The sequence below is a fragment of the Amblyomma mixtum genome, chromosome 3 (genome assembly GCF_055824585.1).
Source record: "Amblyomma mixtum isolate Tamu chromosome 3, ASM5582458v1, whole genome shotgun sequence".
NCBI lineage: Eukaryota > Metazoa > Arthropoda > Arachnida > Ixodida > Ixodidae > Amblyomma > Amblyomma mixtum.
The window spans coordinates 172,903,137-172,921,187 of NC_143014.1; the positions used below are offsets into that span (position 1 = coordinate 172,903,137).

Here is an 18,051-nt window from a genome sequence, read left to right on the forward strand (position 1 = left end):
TACTGGCATTCAGCTTTTATTTTGATGGATATTTGGCATCTAAAACAGAAGTAATGGCTTTGTTGCACAGAACGGGATTTATGAACATGCTGACATAAAAGACTAGAGCACTCTTTTCTTAATTATTTAATGCCTTGAGGCTGACTTTATAATTGTGAGGGTGTCAATTGTAATTACGCAGCAACTATACAGCTAGCTTAAAATAAAACACCATATTGGAATCTGTATAAGTAGTTGTACAATTAAAACTGTTTTCACACACACACACACACACACACACACACACACACACACACACACACACACACACACACACACACACACACACGCGCGCGCGCGCGCGCGCACGCACGCACGCATGCACGCACGCACGCACACACGTATATAAAGAAGTTATATATTTGTGCCAAATGTGGTTACATTTTATTGATAAATAATGAAAACAGTTTTAATTGCCACATCCCCCCTTAAGCTTTCCACAAGTATGCAAACTGCATGAGGCTTTTGACTGGTCTAAAGTGAAAATGGAAGTTAAAATAACATTACAAAAACAGTTGCTCACTGAAGTGATGCCTTTTTTCAGCAGCTATTATTCTAGACCAAAATTACCTTGCACGAATCATCAATATAGGAGAGAACAAGCATAATGTTACGATGAACCTAGTGAATCTAGTTTTTCTGTTTTACAAAGCCCATTTTTCTGCAGAGGCCAACTCTAGGATGTTTTAGTTTTAAATGAGTTCAGTGAATGTTGCCTTACCCATTTCTTCAAACTGGGCCACTCGCACAGAAATATGCGTCTCATAAGTATAACTGGTACCAGGACGGAGAAGCCAGATGCAGTCAAAGTTGCGTGTGTAACCAGGGTTTGCCATGTTCATCATCGTAATTGCACCACCAAGGTCTTCCACCACGCCACCACAGTCTGAAACAAGTGAAAGCATCTTTTTGCTACAGCAATGCAACATCATCTTTAGCAAGTTAAGAAGCCACTTCAAAACAGGAAAAGCAAAGAATTTGAGGCAGGAACTTAAAAACAAAAGACAAAATGAGTTCAATCATGCATTTTGGTGCCTGTCAGCTAATTTTGTCTTTGTTGTAAAAGTGATAAAGGAATTTTTCTGGCGAGTTTCCTTTACTATACTTAGTGAAATCAGTTCTGCATTATACCTCCCTCCACTTGATGTTGAGTTAATGGTCTGCAGTTTTCACCCATAGAGAGAGACTAATTTGCAACCTCATGTGACAGCTTACACAACTCAGCACACAAGTAGACAGCATTGTTGCATCTGATATCATATTCATTACAAGCCATAACTGTGATACTTTTGAACTTGTAATGTGCTCCACACTGTTGTCAGTAAGGTTACAAAGTAACCTAGGTCAATTACTTTTTGATTAAATGTCTTTTGTACAGAAGTTGTAAACATATTTTGCTTCTTTTGATTTAATGCTGCTTAGTATTTAGCAGCATGTTATATCTCAAGCTTATGCTGCAAGGGCATAATTAAAATTTGGTTACTGCTTCAAGTGACAACTTTGCTCTAGTGACATAGCTCTTTATTGCTTTGTATTGTTATTATTAACACTTCGCTCACTTTACAAAGTTGCAATGCCACACTGTGATTTTCAAAGTCAGTGGGCTGTACTGAGCACTTTCAGCTCTGCATTAGTTGGCAGAGGCCAGCCATGTTTGGGTTCCAAAACGCTCATATACAAGGCACCTCTTTTTTCGCCTTTTTTTTTTTTTTTGCAGCACTCATTTATGAACTGGGCAGAAATGTGTTATTCGCTGTTGGCCAGGGTATCTAAGAATAAATTAAGATGCACAATTACCTGTAGATGGTTTATTGAACCAGTACTTTTCAGGATCTGTAAGGAAAGATAAAGAGATGCACAGTAGTCAAGTACTGCACTGCATACTTTCCTGAGGCGACACAGCATGATAACCGAGTTCTAGGGGCAGGCAGGAAGGGGAACAAGCGCAGAAACAGTTATCTAAGAAGTTCTGCAATTTTTAAAAATGGGCTTTTTGAGTTAGAAGAGCGCTTTTTGTGGCATAGCATTGTCAGCGGTGTAGCGCATCAGAATACAGCTAAGACATGCTAGCTAGTAGGCTGGTTAACTAATATTGAATAGTTAACTTTTTAGCGATTACTGTTAGCCTCCTTATTTGCTGAGAGGTGTGTAGCCCACAGTAAGTATAATATCCATATCAATTTCTAGAATTTAGAAACCACGGTTGCCCTCGGCACCATAGCCCAACAGATTTTTCCCAGAGCATTCCAAAATGCATGCACTTTCTAAAAGCTTGCAGGCAAAGCAACCCTTCCAGTGCATGTAACTCATCAAAATAGCCAAAATTTATTGGGCCGCAGCAGCAAAAAGCTGATATGGATATTACTTACAGTGGGCTACACATCTCTCAATAAATATGGAGACTAACAGCAATAGTTAAAAAGTAAACTATTCATTATTAGTTAGCCAGCCTAATAGCATGTCTTAACAGTATTCTGATGTGCTACACCACTGACAATGCTATGCTGAGAAAAGTGCACTTTTTACTCAAAAAGCCTATTTTTAAAAATTGCAGGACATCTTAGGTGTAACACTTGGTATCTCAAAGCATAGGTGCATGCATATCTCTCAGTGGGGGGGGTCCAATCTGTGCCACTTGCCACCCCTCTGAGCATACTTATGATCTCAAGCAAGCACCAATTGGCCATCAGAATTCAGGTTTCTCACATAAGAAATTAATTGTAGCAGTATATTTTTCTGTATTTATGTTTGCACAATATATTTAAGATACTGAACTGCCTTTTTGGTTTACACAAGCCGCAATATACAATTAAGTTTAAGCTTTCCAGTTGCTGCAAGCTAGACTGGCAAAAGCAAACAAATATTTATAATTTTTTCTGGCAAGGAATTGGGTGCTGGTCTCAATATCCTCCACACAGCTGTGTTCACAAGTGAATAGATTATGTTTGGCTAGAAAGATATTGCACCATTAAATCTTAAAATTCCAAGTGGAGGTAATACTTGAAATCAGTTTTGTAATCAAAATACCGGGTGTTTCACCTAAGACTTTCCACAATATTAAAAATAGGCTTTTTGAGTAAGAGGAGCACTTTTTTTGGCATAGCACTGTCACCGGTGTAATACATCAGAATACAGCTAAAAAGAGCTAACTAGCAGTATAGTTAACTTTTAACCCATTATTGCTAGGCTCCTTAATTAATTAGAGGCGTGTAGCCCACCGTAAATAATATCCACATCAGTTTTTATAATTTGGAAAACATGGTTACCCTTAGCGTTGTGACCCAACAAATTTTGGCTATTTCGATGAGTTACATGCACTGGAGAGGTTGCTTTGTCTGCAAGCTTCTCGAAACCACGTGTTTCAGCACAATGTAGCCAAAATTTGATAGTCAACACTGCAGAGGGTAACCATGTTTTCTAAATTCTAAAAACTGATATAGATATTCCTTAAAGTGGGCTACACGCCTCTCAATAATTAAGGAGCCTGACAGTAATAGTTAAATAGTCAATTATTCAGTATTGGTTAACCAACTTGCCAGTTGCCACATCTTAGCAGTATTCTGACAATGCTATGCTGAAAAAAAGTGCTCTTCTAACTCAAAAAACCTATTTTTAAAAATTGTGGAAAGGATTAGGTGAAAAACCCTTTATATTAGTACCTTTCGCCTTCATTTTGCCAGTGCGACGCGCGCCTGCTGCACTCCAGTCTTTTTTTTGCAAAAATGCCAGCCCAGTGCAGCACGAGTTCTTGGCTGGCTTACACTATTGGAATTTGAAGTGCACCTGTAGTGCAGCAATATGGTGGCCCCTATGTGTAGGTCGGAAAAGATTTGACCGTAGTTTAAATCAAATGATGTCTGTTCATTCTTGAAAGGAGGAGGTGGGTAACTTCATGACGTCAGAATTGTAAACCTAAGCAGTCATATCGAGCCCCATGAGCGGCATTTCAGCCATATTCGTATATCATCTGTGCATATACATGCAATGACGCTTTTTCTCCATGTAAAATGACAATTTCCTGGGACTGGTTCATGGCAACAATTATTGTGATTTGCTGCTTGAAAATTCATGAGGTTCGAGATTTTGGTGGCTGTTGATGTCGACAGCACACAGCTGGCTGCAATTTTGTGGCGACGCCAAGGCTAGCAGACGACTAGGCCTGCACTCGACTATTTTTTTTTGGAAGCAGCCAGTGTCAAGCTGCACTTTAACTGATGCTGCACGCTTAAGGCACCGCCATGGAACTTGACGGAACTAGTGCAGCCAGATCGAAGAGACTTTAAGGCTGCTTGCGACCCAAAAGGCGCTGCACAGAGGGAGGTGGGGAGGGGGCATCACACCCCCCCAGTATGAATCACACCCAGTATGAATGCATCACACCCCGCCTCCCTAATAGGCGTGAGTAGGAGATCAAGTTTAACCACGTGCACTACCCTGTTTACTAGAAGACATGAACTGGAGGGCGCAGACAAAGTTTGCCCTTTCTGCCTTGGGGCTGGGGTCATTACCAGATTCTCCGGACCCTGTTTAAGTGGCCGTGATGCAATGCGACCGCCATGTTGTTGCAAGCCATGGTTGCCTTCATAGGCACACCATGCTGTTAACGTCTCACGAATAGGGTCTATACCAGTGATGTTCGTACTGTAATGGACGGGTTTCGGGCAGCATTCACTCTGATATAAACAGTTGGTTGGCCCTTGGTCATTCTAGCTTGGCCATGATGCACAAACAAAATTTAAACAGTATCTACATCGTTTCTCACAGCAAGCAGTAGTATTTTTTTACTTCGTGCTGGTATCTCATAAAATAGTCAAATTCTCCATCAAATTTAAAACTGCTGTAGATGTGCAAAAAGTCTGTAAGCTGCAGAGCAACTGAAACCACAGTTGATGTAACTGTTGTTTTGAAACTTTACTGAATTGTAACATTAGCTTTTGTAGCAGTTTAATCAGTGCAAAACTCTATGTGTTCGCATCGCAGAACCGGGCCGATGAAAAATTTTCTGCCTTGAGCCATGACCGCGATCCGCCGGAGGGCAAACTGTGTAAATGGCGCTGTACTTGAGCACAGTGAAAGTATACTTCACCAAAGAACATACAGGTGCGGACATAAGCAAATGGAGCACGCTACTCCTTTCCAAGAGTAATCACGCGTTCCCTTTTGAAAATAGACATTGTTTTGTCTATGAGAAAGCGCACTAACATCCACTACCAGAATACACATACCACGGCTGGCAATGATTCTTTGCATTGTTTCGATGATGGCGAAATTCTAGAGGCCCGTGTGCTGTGCGATGTCAGTGCACGTTAAAGAACCCCAGGTGGTCGAAATTTTCGGAGCCCTTCACTACGGCACTGCTCATAGCCCGAGTTGCTTTGGGACGTTAAACCCCAATAAACCAATAAACCAACGATTCTTTGCATTGACTTCGGAAATGCTCCTCGTGCACCCATTTCAATTAGGCAATGTGTGAAAAATATTAGAAGCCAATAGCATGCGCCACTTGCTTTTGTCTGAACCTGTACGCTTACAGAAGCACATCGGCTACTTAAAGCAGAACCAGAATCGGCCCAGCCCTATTTTCGCAAATTAACGTTTTTTCAGCTCAACACGACAACGCAGCTATGCGTGTGCGTGGTTGCTGCCATGCAACGCCTGCTCCGTCCATATTTTTTTTACATAATTGGAGTTGGTTGCATATGCAGGCATTTGGCACGGCCAGCTCTCTGGTCAAGCATATATCCCAGAGGAAAGCACTGAAAGCGAGCACCATATTACAGTTCGTGATGACTGATGGACGGCAATTAGGAATGAGTTTCTGCTTATATCAGGTCGTCTGCACAGCGCAATGCAGCGATTGCTTATTGGCAAAGCGTCCGTATCACGTCAGTGAGGTTCTGGGTTACAAACGGCGTTAACTTTCTCCGCACTACAGACTATTGGGAGGTTTCTTCGGCGATTTTCAGTGAATGTTCAATAATGTGGTGAATAAGCAGATAAAATTGAAGCCGCATGCAGTTACTAACAGTGCGTGCGAGCGGCCGTGATCTTATGCTCCTCTAGATTCTTGGGCACTTCCTTCAAAAGAAAGAAACCAAAAAAAGAGGGGGGTGGGGGAGTGGAGAGAGACAAAAAATGAACGTTCCAAATGAACTTGTTTTCAGAGAGTGCTTCACCTGTGGCTTCTTTGGATTCCCTGGGGTTCCTAATTGAACTTTCGTTACATCCAGCGGTTAAAAAATTGAATCGTTAATCTTTAAACAATTAGATCAGTATCAAGCAAGATAGTACACGTCTTTGCTCTCTGCGACCTGCTTCAGAGTCATTCTGGCTGCATGATAGTTTCTTTTTTATTTTTCCTCCACTGACTGGCTACCATAACATCCCGTGTAGCGTGACGTGAGGTCTCAGATTTTTATTTGGCTTCCAAAAGCATATGTTCACACTTAAGCATTCGGTGTTCAGTGAATGAGCGAAATTCGCCGCTGCCAAAGTCATACTCAGAAATTCAGGACAAGCGCATGTTTTCAATGGGAAGCTGTTTCTAAATGAAACTGTTTCTCCATAACAATCAATATATCCACAGAGCCTTCCTCGAGATGCTTGTTGTTTTCTGCTATTTATGGTCCAAAACGCACCCCGTTGGTTTTCTATGGCAGCGCAGGGCAAACTTTGAAAGCTGGTCTTGCTATGCATCTGAAGATTAGACATAGACCATTCCCATCAGTGTGTTGATAACAGTACTGATAAGCTGGACTTGTGTTGCGTCGTGAGCGTGGGGTTGTGAGAGAAGACGGGCCGACCCAACCACCTCTTACCAATTTTTCCACCAATAAGAGAACAAAAAGTATGTTGGGATACATAAAGGAAAGAAAAATAACTTCTCCCAGCCTGTACCACGAGGTGTAACGGTCTAGCCGACAAATACTATATATGCTGGGACAATAATGAAAAATAACAGTGTCCTCGCCCGTAGAGCTATCCGACACGAGGAGGAGGGAACCTTATTTGAATGATAAGGATTCCACTAGCCGCCACTATGCCACACGTCTGTTTAGTCATCTGTTGCTAATCTTGCAGGCTGATTCTCGACAGTGCAGCTTTCCAGAAGGGTGTGGATGGACGAGTGATTTGGGGGTTTGGACACTCCCATACAGAGACAGGTATAGGGGTTTGGCGCCGCATGACGGCCGGCGGGAGGGGTATTGCATGGGGTGAAGGATATTTTTGGAAAAGAGGCATGGGAAGGAGTTCGTCAGCATATTCCGTCGGATGCCCTAGTGTGAACATGCCATCAGAGGCCAGTTGCATGGACGCCTTATAGCCGTGCTTGCTGACGCTTGCCGTTGCTTTAGTGGCTGCGATCTCTTTCCAGCGCTTTCGTGTGCTTTAATTAATTATGCACATGAAGAAAATTACTATAATAGTAAAATCATTATGAAAATTTCGTCACTAGACACGTTACCGACGCTTTACGTCTCCCAGTTCGGAAACTGACATCACAGATCAGGCAGCCAAAAATGTGCCAGCCTTTTTGGTGCCCCCATGCAAGAAGCAGCAGTTCACACTCACAGTTTACGAACGTGTACTTCGCGCGGAAGCCCAGGTCTGGGTACTCGTCATTGGCGCGGAAGCGGACCACTAGGGTGGGCCCCGCGGAGGCCACGATGGGCGGCCGGAAGGTGTTGCCATTATAAACGTCCACACGTGAGCCGTTGTCCAGGACTTCAACATAGGACCATGGCGACAGCTGGAAGTCGGTGAAGACCAGCTGGACGAAACCGCGCTCGTCCAGGTTTTGCATCGTGTGCTCGGAGCTGTAGTCGCTCGGGTAGCCGACTGGAAAGTGTGGCGACTCCACGAAGCCCGATGCACCGCCCTTGTGCTGGTAGTCCACTTGGCCCTCATGCTTGTACTTGTTTTCTGCACCAAAGAAGGTGGAATGATTCACTTTGGCAAACGTCCCGTGCGGGGGGCACTATGCCAACAAGAATGCAACAACTTATTTTTTGCTACATTAAATTTTTCACGAATGCGGCTAAATTAAGTCGTAGTTAAGGAATATTTCGCGGGCACCTAATGTCGTTAAGCAGAAGTTACAGGCCATTTTGTCCTCCCCTCTTCCAGGGGAGAGTTTCCAGGTGGTATGCTGCATTTATATAATAAGCACAGAAGAAAGGACAAACTGTAGTGGACGTAATGCAAAGAAAACATGACATAGCCCATTCACGTGGTTTAGTATATATTGAACTCAAAGGGCACAAACATTGTGCAGAAAAAATGCCGTATGATTGCGAAATAAACGTCGCTATTTGTATCAAACACATAATGAAGATACCAACAGGGTGCTCTTTTAGAGCGTAGCTCTTAAGCGGCTGTTCGTGGGTTGAGCCACTTCACTGCAGTTGGTGTAACCGGGCCAAATCAAAAATAAATAAACAAACTTTACCGCAATTGAGATTTGAACACGCGGCGCAACGAACTGATCTATGCTTCACAGGCCACTGCGCGAGAGCACTAGGCTATGCCACAGCCTATCACACCTTGTGTTAAACTGCAACACACTCTCGTGCTGTGCACTGCACATTGTTGTCTTCAACTAATACTACTATCGAACTAATATCATTGCCAGACATGCCGACGACCCAGCAAAGCAATGCGATGAGTCTACAGAGCCTGAGACACCTACAGAGCTGCGCTCAGATTTCGCATTCGGGAATATCACAATCTTCCTGATAATTTCTTGAAAGGCTTTTTTTTTTTAATTGGACATTTTGTCCAAATTAATCGCGGGAACATTTTTTCGAAAGCTTTACACAATTCACAAAACGTGTGAAAATTAAAGGGGCTCTGATAATCATTCTGAGGAGAGTACATAAACTCACTCAATCACTGCATTCTTTCGTCATGAACACCTGAGCCAAGTATTACACTTCTACATGCAGCAGAGAACCCACAATCGTGCACGAAAGTTGCCGAGTCCTGCCAGCCACTTTTTAATGCTCGAGCTCTCCTCCATCGCACGTTCCTGCATAATTCTGTTCAGAGATTGCTATTAGTTAGATTCTTTGAGGCATGATACAATACAGCATGGCTGCGGCGGGTTTCAGCTGCGGCCAGACACAGCCAAAAGTACACAGCAGCGTCGCTCTGGCGGATCAGGGAGCTCCGCCCCTCGGGGAATTACCGCACGCGTCGGCGGTGGAGCGCCGACCTTTGAGCGTGCAAAAAGTGACGAGAGGAGAGAGAAAGGCGCGAATATACTGGTCGTGCTATGTGCGCGTCTATACATCTGCCGCCTTTTGGGCGGTGGGTCTCTATACGGTGAGCATTGCGCATCACACTTTGCTAAAATGTGATTACCGCAACAGCAGAGCGGTGGCTCAGTGGTTATGGCACTTGACTGCTGACCCAAAAGACGAGAGTTCGATCCCGGCCGCAGTGGTCGAATTTCATTAGAGGCGAAATTCTAGAGGACCGTGTACTGTGCGACATCAGTGCATGTTAAAGGGCAACTGACAACCCTCTGGTCGAAAGTATTTTGTACCTCTCTGGTAGCGAGGCGTCGTCCCCAGAAGGTGCGGCTGCATATATTTTTTGAAAAGGCTCTTTAATAGCATAGTTACAGCCATCGCAATCAAGCTACTTCGCCATATGCTCCTCTCCTTCCGTTCCCTCCTCGAGATTTTTCTCTCTCGCGCCTTGTCAAGTAGGCTCCGCAAGGGAAAATCGCCCTTCCTCCTCTGATACTCAAGTAAAACTTGTTGCTGGGCGAGTTGGTGCATAGTTTCTTAAAAAATTAGCGCAACACACAATCACTAGAAAGAAAGCATTGTCCTGTCTTTCTTTCTAGTGATTGTGTTTGTGTGTTGCGCTAATTTTTTCAGATCCTCCTCCGATGTTAGCTGGAGGCGTGGTGTCTGGTGGAGTGCGTCACATGCCTACGTCATACCCCCCCCCCCCCCCCCCCCCCCCCCCCGCCTTGAAAAAAATTCTTTTCTTGGTTTTTGCTACCCGGTCTATTTGAGGAGGAGGGCGGGGTCTCCCAAATCCCTCTCCATTTTGCTCTCTGGGTCTCCTCGCGGTGTTTCGCCACGTTTTTTTCTTTGCCCCGGGGCAAAGAAAAAAACGTGGCGAAACACCGCGAGGAGACCTAGGGTCGTGGACGTAGTCGTCCGGAGTGTCCTCCGCAAACCACCACATTCTTTATCGTTGTGTCAGGAAGGCCGATGCGTTGAAGCCAGACACGACTCAACTCATAATCTCCTGGCAATCTGTGCCGGATCGTGGTTCGACTCCAGTCGCTGCGTGCATGCACATCCAACGACGAAACAGCGTCGTTGCATTTTCTCCGCACACTGAACGATCGAGAGGGGCGATCGGCTCGACCACCTAAACTTGTTAGCGTGCGCATCCTTTCATACATCTGTTTGTCAGCCCCAGTTAGTGAGCCTCCTTTTAATTAGGGTAATTTTTTTTTTTTTTTTTTTGTGAGGCCTCCCATCGTTTTACGACCGCGGAGGAGCGGGAGTCGGTTTTGTTCGAAACACATGACGAAGCGCGGACCCGGCAACCGCCCGCTTGCTTTTCTCCGAGTGTGTGTATGTGTTCTGTGTGTTTGCGTCTTTTATCTGCTCCTAAGCTCCTGTCATTCAACGGAGCCAAGGTGTAGACATTATGCACGAACTATAAGCATCGTGCGTGCGGAGCGGTCGAGTGGGCGAGCGAGGGAAAGGCTCTACTGCACACGACACGGCATGCGCAAAGAACACGCTGAAGCATACATGAACTGGCACAAGTAACTAAAACCTTGTTTTGGGGAGCTAGGAAAAAAAAAAACTGGGGAGGGAGCGCGCACGCAGAGGGCTGTCTCGTGGCCTGATCACGGCGGGCGGAACCGACTCTCTCCGTTTTACTATTTTTTACTTTTTATGACTAGGGTTCAAGGCTGTCGCCGGACGCTCCCTCAGTTTTTTTTTTTTTTTTCCTTCATGCGGGTTTGTAGGCATGTGCCAGAACGGAAGGCGCTGCGGAAAGCGTGCGCGCAGCGACCAGACGACGCGACACCCCGGCTACGCCCACCCTTCGCCCGTCAGCCAGAACGACCCACCAATGGAATGCCTTTAGCGAAAGTTTTCCGTATGACGTCAAACCAAAGGTTCGGGAGCCAGAGTAGAGGACGAGGACGTTTGCTTATGGAAGGAAAGAACGAGCGGGCTTTTATTTGAATTTTTACAGCTTTTCAGGGCGCGCATGACTCTAGTATTTTGCAGAGGTTATCTTCGATGCCTCATTTATGCAGCGGGCTTGTTTTTTCGAAAATCCAAACCCTAGACAGTCGCCCTTTAAAGAACCCCAGGTGGTCGAAATTTCCGGAGCCCTTCACTACGGCGTGCCGCACAGCCTGAGTCGCTTTGGGATTTGAAACCCCCATAAACCACAAGAGCCGCACGGTAACGCGTCTGCAGCGGGTTTGAAGCGGTACTTTGTTAGTCAAGGATTGTGCAGTAAAGCTGTAAGTATTACGCGCAAAGAAACAAAGATAAGCAACAAAAGACCGACTGAAAACTGGGGTCGTACGGAAACACAAGCAGGCGTAAAACACTTTACCCGCCGCGGTGGCTCAGTGGTTAACGGAGTACTCGGGTTCGAACCCGAACGCGGCGGTGGTGGTGGTGGTGTAAAACATTTATTTATACTATATACAAGAGAGATATTGCTTGGATCGTGCCTGAAGGGCCCGGCCCTCACAATCGAACGCGGCGGCCGCGTTTCGATGTAGGCGAAACGCAAAAGGCGCCCATGTGCTGTACGATGTCAGTGCACGTTAAAAATCCCCAGGTGGTCGAAATTATTCTGGAGACCTCCACTACGACACCTCTTTCTTTCACTCCCACCTTCCTCCCTTCCCTTACGGCGCGGTTCAGGCGTCCACCAAATTATGCGAGACAGATAGCGCGCCATTTCCTTTCCTGAAAAACCGATTTTATTTAATTTTTAAAACACTTGCCGCTTTGCGCAGAAAAAAAAAGAAGAAAACGAACGGCGCAGAGAAGAGCACGGGCGTAGACTACCGAGGAAGCACTCCGGAGGATAAAATTGGTTTCCGAGGAAAGGAAATGGCGCATTATCTGTCTCACATATCTCGGTGGACAACTGAACCGCGCCGTAAGGAAAGGGAGGAAGCTGGGAGTGAAATAGAGGTGCCGTAGTGGAGGCCTCCGGAATAATTTCGACCACCTGGGGATCCTTAACGTGCACTGACATCGCACTTTTGCGTTCCGCCTCCATCGAAACGCAGCCGCCGCGGTCGGGTTCGAACCCGGGTACTCCGGCTTGGTCGACGAGTACCTTAACCACTGAGCCACGGCGGCGGGTACACTCCGGACACGCTATCTCCGTGACTCCGGGGGAAGCACGTCACCGTCAGCCAAAATCATCGGCCAGTGAAAATAGAGTTTTACCGGAGACGTATTAGCCGGATGCCTCTTGCGCACGCGCAGTGGCATGAGTAGGGCCAGGCAGGGCCACTGCGCATGCGCAGCTGGCGTCCTGTATGCTAAAAACGTTTTTACGTAGCGCGTGGGAACGCTGTGAAAGTAGCGAACGTAAACGAACGAAGGAATTTCTGGCAAAAGACGCGGACGAGGGCGTCGAGACCGCGGAGCGCGAAAGGACTACTGGGGCCGTATTCTATAAGCTGTCAATTTTAAAATGGCCATTTCGAGTCCGTCTGGTCGTCTGTCAACGGTCACTCGCATATACCCGTGGCTTCCCGTGAATTCGCGCGTGCGCGCGCGCGCCACTTCTGGTATGGCTGCCCGACGGGCTCGTTTTTGTGCGTCATCATCAATTCATGTACTCATTAAGTTGATAATCTGTTTTCTTATCATCGCTGCGAATCAGGAACCACGTCCTAAAAAGAAAAGCTTTGTCAGCGTGACAAGGAGAGCTTGCGCGGCAGTGGCTGTGTGCTATCGGGCAGTTGTTCTTGCGGTTGTGTTAGCTTCAGTTTCCGAATAGAGCGCAGCCGTTCGTATTTCAGGTGCTTGTCTTGGAGATGCGCGCGTGACAAGGCCATTGCAGTGCCAATGTTTCAAATCACTTGGATGTGTGGAAGGGCCGCCTAGGATTAAAACGTCACGCCGCATCGTATTAATTGTGGGAATGGCCGCGCCAGCGCAACCCCAATACTACACTGCCGAGAAGGTGGACATTGTGAGCGCGGAAATGGAGGCGGAGCTGGCATCCAGACTGTATGCTGCCCAACATCCTGGTCGTCGTGTGCCGACTCGTCCCAAGATATTTAATCGATTTAAGTCTAGCGGATCAGTTCATGTTCAGAAAAGGAAGAGACCAGGGAGCGCTACCGACGATTTTGCGAATGATGTCCTCGCGTACCTTTCTGTCAGGCCAGAAGCAAGTGTCAGGGAAATCACCAACGCGTACGGAGCCATCCCGGCATCAGTTTGGAGGTCACTATCAAGATAAGCTACCACCCCTATCATGTGTGTCTTCCCCAGGAACTGACACCGAACGACTTTTAGAAACGGCTCAATTTTTGCAACTGGTGCCTAACTAAATGTGATGAAGACCCGGAATTCCTGCACAAAGTGCTTTGGACAGACGAGGCCCAATTTTGCACGGACTCCTATGTCAACATGCACAATGCGCATTATTGGTGCGGCAAGAACCCACATTGGCTACGTCAGCACAAGCACGAAGCAAGATGGTCAGTAAATGTTTGGTGTGGCATTTATGACGGCCGTACTGTCGGTCCTTACTTCGTCGACGGAAACCTCACTGGGAAAAAGTACACAGACTGCGTCCTAAAACCTAAAAAGGCGCCGTCTCTGAATTTGTCCCAGAGCTACCATTGGCCGGCTTGGAAAGAAAATGTGGTTTCAGCATGACGGAGCCCCGCCACTTTTTTTTTCGTTCTGCGGTGCAATTCCTGGAGAGCACCTTTCCCAAACAATAGATTGGGCGGGGGGGGGGGGGGGGGGGGGGGGGGGGGGGGGGGAGGCAACAGCGTGGCCTCCAATATCGCCCGACTTGTCACCATTGGATACCTTCCTCTGGAGATACGTTAAAACGAAGTTTTCAATACGGAGCCAGCGAAACTCGAAGACCTGAAGGAGCGTATCAAGATATCAATTGAAAAGATTCCCCGAGAGATGCTCATATCTGCTGTGAATTCCATCAAAGACCGCATTCTACTGTGCATCGCAATGGACGGCAAGCATTTTGAACACGTGGTGTGAAAACGGCTTCTTTTCATCCCTGGAGTGTCCAAGTGGGGCTGCAACCAACTAAATCCATAAGAGGTAAAAATTTAATTAATTCCTGTTTGTTATACAACTATAAAGTGCTAAACGTCTCCGGACAAGGTTTTACATAATGCAAAAAAACAGCGCGAACAAACGGGGACGAGACGAAGAATACACAGGAACAAGCGCTGACTCTCAACTAAAGTTTAATCACAGGAAACACGCTTATAAAAGGAAACTGAAAAAAAAAAAAGTTTCCTAATTAAGTACTAGCACTTCTATAGCACGGGACGTATTTGATCCAGCACACGGCAACCGTATTGAGTCAGCCGGTACGGAGCACCTTAGTGCTCAAATTGCAATGTTTTCAGTTAGAATCTTTTCATCTACGAAATCATTCTCATTTATTGCAGCAGTCAAGCCGATACCGCGTAAAAGAAATAGACTCTTGACAGAACTAATACAACGGATGTCGATATACCGGCACTCTTTAACGTTAAACAGTAATCTGCACATTGTCAGAGAAGAGTACATTTATCCCTTTCACGAAGCTAGTGAAAAATAAAAATAAAAAAGATTAAAATACTCTTACCGGAGTTAACCAGACAGGCAGAGCGCCAGGTGTGCTTATCAGTGTTCCCGAAAGCGACCGCCGCGTAGCAGAAGATAACTAATTTTTCTTACTCCGAGCGACGAAGCAGTCGATAACGCCCGCCGCGGTCTAAGCTGAGCGCCGAGGTTCTCTAGCGAGGAAAGTTAGCACTCGCGCGTTTCGAATTGGGCGCTGCATTCATTACGGTAGGTTACAGCGGACGCTTCGCTTACGCCATACTTCCGGCGCTCCTCGTGCGCTCAGTTTCGGTCGCGTGCGGCAAAAACCGTCGGATTTCTTCGCGCTGCAGGGCTCTAGAAATTGTGTTTATCTTCGCTTCGAAAACTGATATGACATCATCTTCTCCACGGCATCAAACTACCATTTGGACCTAACCACCCAGCTACGATAATTAAAAAGTTAATTGGTGGTATTTGTTAATTACTTGGATAATTAGAGGGGTTTTGCAGCATATTGTGTCCGCCGAGGCAGAGAGTGTGATCCTACGCCTATTTTTGGCTACATTGAACCCAATATTATCAGGAATTTTTGAAAGTGTTCGCTGAAACACCCGGTAGAATACGGGCCCTGGTCTTACTTTTTACCCCTTTACAGGATGCACTTCGCTCGAACAATTTGTGAAGGCAGTCATGACCTCCTAATCCGCCCACTGCAATTCCTTATTTGGAATGTCTAAAGCTGGTGCGATGTTCTTTAAAGGAGTATAGATGCGTAACTTTCGGATGCGTCTTTTCTTGTAATGATGCGTAATGATGCGTAAGGCAATTATTATACATGTGTTACCGCGTGGTATTCTCTTAAGACCGCTAAATAATTTATAATCGATTTTTCTCCGTGCTGTTTCGGTCTCAACAGCCGAACGATGACTGTGACGTCAAAGTGCGGTTTACGTCACGTGAGGCATGAAAAAACTGCAGTATAATCGCTGCTTCTATATTCGTTGTCATTCTGGCTCTTGAGGAAGGCTGGCTTCAGCACTGTAGTGAATTATAACAATGAAGCAGTGATTATATCGCAGTTTTTCCATGCCTCACGTGACATATAACCACACTTTGACGTCACAGCCATCATTCGGTTGTTGAAACCAAAACAGCATGAGAAAGAAATTCGGTTTGGTTAGGTTTGGTTTTATGGGGTTTAACGCCCCAAAACGACTAAGGCTATGAGAGACGCCGTAGTGGAGGGCTCCGGAAATTTCGACCACCTGGGGTTCTTTAACGTGCACTGACATCGCACAGCACACGGGCCTCTGGAATTTCTCCTCCAAAGAAATTCAACCGCCGCAGTCGGGATCGAACACGCGTCTTTCGGGTCAGCAGCCGAGCACCATAACCACTGAGCCACCGCGGCGGCAGAAAGAAAATCGATTATAAATTATTTAGTGGTCGTAGGCGAATATCACATGGCGATTCATGCACAGTAGTGTCTTCCGCATCATTGCAGAGAAGAAAGCATGCCACCAAAATTAGGTGTCTATACTCCTTTAAGAGAAATGTTTGCTAGGCTTTTTGGTTTATATGTCTTGGTTTAGTATGGTCATGGTTGGGAACAAAAATGTAGCTCTGCGCGAACAGCAGAGCAGAAGATAGAAAGAGAAGGGATAGGCACTGTCCCGTCTTCTTCTGTGTTGTAGTCACTCTTGTTGCGCTCCATCCCGACGCAAGGGCTGAAGGCTCTCTCTGTAAATGGGGTTGACACTATAATAATAGGGCAGTTTCCGCCTTCCTCTTGGACCAGGCATGTGCCAACCACAGCCCCCTCCTCCCTTGCCTGGTCTACTGGAAACCGCTATGGCTGCCCACTGCACCCTATCTGCACGGACCAACATGCACACAGTGACGTAACGTGGTAGTAGGCAAAAGAGGAAGGAAAATTTTTCAGCGGCTTGCACTTTTCCTGGACGGCAAGCCTCTTCGGCTTACGCGGCCAGAAGCATGCAGCATTTTCTTTGTATAAGTGCTTCTGCGCCGAAGTAAATATCCCGTGGCGATGCCGTCTAGATCTGTGCTCACGACGCAAAAGTACCCGCTTCAGAGCGTCCAAGGCAGTGCCACCTTCCTGAAGGTATTCCGTTATATCTCAGTGGTTATTCCTGCAGCTACGAAGCAGCTGGGCGAAAAATATCAGCAGGAGAAGTGGTGCGCACTTGAGCGCACCAGGCATGGCAGTAACTAATAACGGAGTCCGCTAAGTTGACGTCAGTCTCGCACACCCTGTGTCCAGCTGTAGAAAAGCGATCAGTAATAAAAGAGTTTGGTGACTTTTTCTTTTACCTAACCAACAGCGTTTAAATAGTTAAAATGTTCGCTAAATAAAACGTAATCTGATTATTGAACACGCATGCACGCGCACGCTCGCACACACACACGCACGCACGCACGCATGCGCGAATGTCGCGGCACCGAGGGTGCATCCGCCCGCCTAAAGCGACGTGCTCGGTTTCAAAGCTATAGAGGCCTATGAAGTATACGGCACCCTGTGTGCAGGATGTCTTTTGTTAGCACAGAGTTAAGAAAGTGGTTGGCTGGTTGGTTGGTTTATGGGGTTTAACGTCCCAAAGCGACTAAGGCTATTAGAGACGCCGTAGTGGAGGGCTCCGGAAATTTCGACCACCTGGGGTTCTTTAACGTGCACTGACATCGCACAGCACACGGGCCTCGAATTTCTCCTCCAAAGAAATTCAACAGCCGCGGCCGGGATGGCGTTCTTTATTCTGAGCAAGCGCCACTTTGAAAGTACTTATTTTCTGCTGTCGTTGAAGGGGGCCACATTCACGTTTAGTAACAGCGAAGGGTTGAAGAATGAGCCATTCCCTACAGGCTGATGCAAGTTTTCCTACGGATGGGGGTAGGCGAACATTCTTAGAAATTTTCGCAGCATAGCCTAAAAGGGCAGGGGCTGTGGCACGCGCATGCAAGGGCAGCAAGACAAACATTTAAGTCGAGAGCGCTTGCTAACAGTTCGCTATTTTTTTTTTAACGCCATGCTGCTGTCGCTATTCAATTCTCTCTCTCTTAAAACTGGAAACTATGACTGGCGTGAAAGGCACACGCGTGGCACGTGCTGCTGCTGGTGCTCCGAATAAGCGCGCATCGCCATCAGTACGCTCGAGCGGTCGCCACCTCGTGC

At 46.4% G+C, this 18,051-nt stretch overlaps 1 protein-coding gene across 3 annotated transcripts in view; it reads right to left on the reverse strand.

The window, feature by feature from the left end:
• LOC149352732 (uncharacterized) overlaps nt 1–18,051 on the reverse strand; it is a 147,240-nt gene that overhangs the window by 10,647 nt on the left and 118,542 nt on the right. For all 3 annotated transcript variants that reach the window (XM_089581945.1, XM_089581944.1, XM_089581946.1), the window contains 3 exons: nt 7,612–7,962; nt 1,837–1,872; nt 761–925 (listed from right to left, as the gene is read on the reverse strand). In XM_089581945.1, the coding sequence (XP_089438071.1) occupies nt 761–925; nt 1,837–1,872; nt 7,612–7,962 (552 nt within the window). The remainder of the gene's footprint in view (nt 1–760; nt 926–1,836; nt 1,873–7,611; nt 7,963–18,051) is intronic.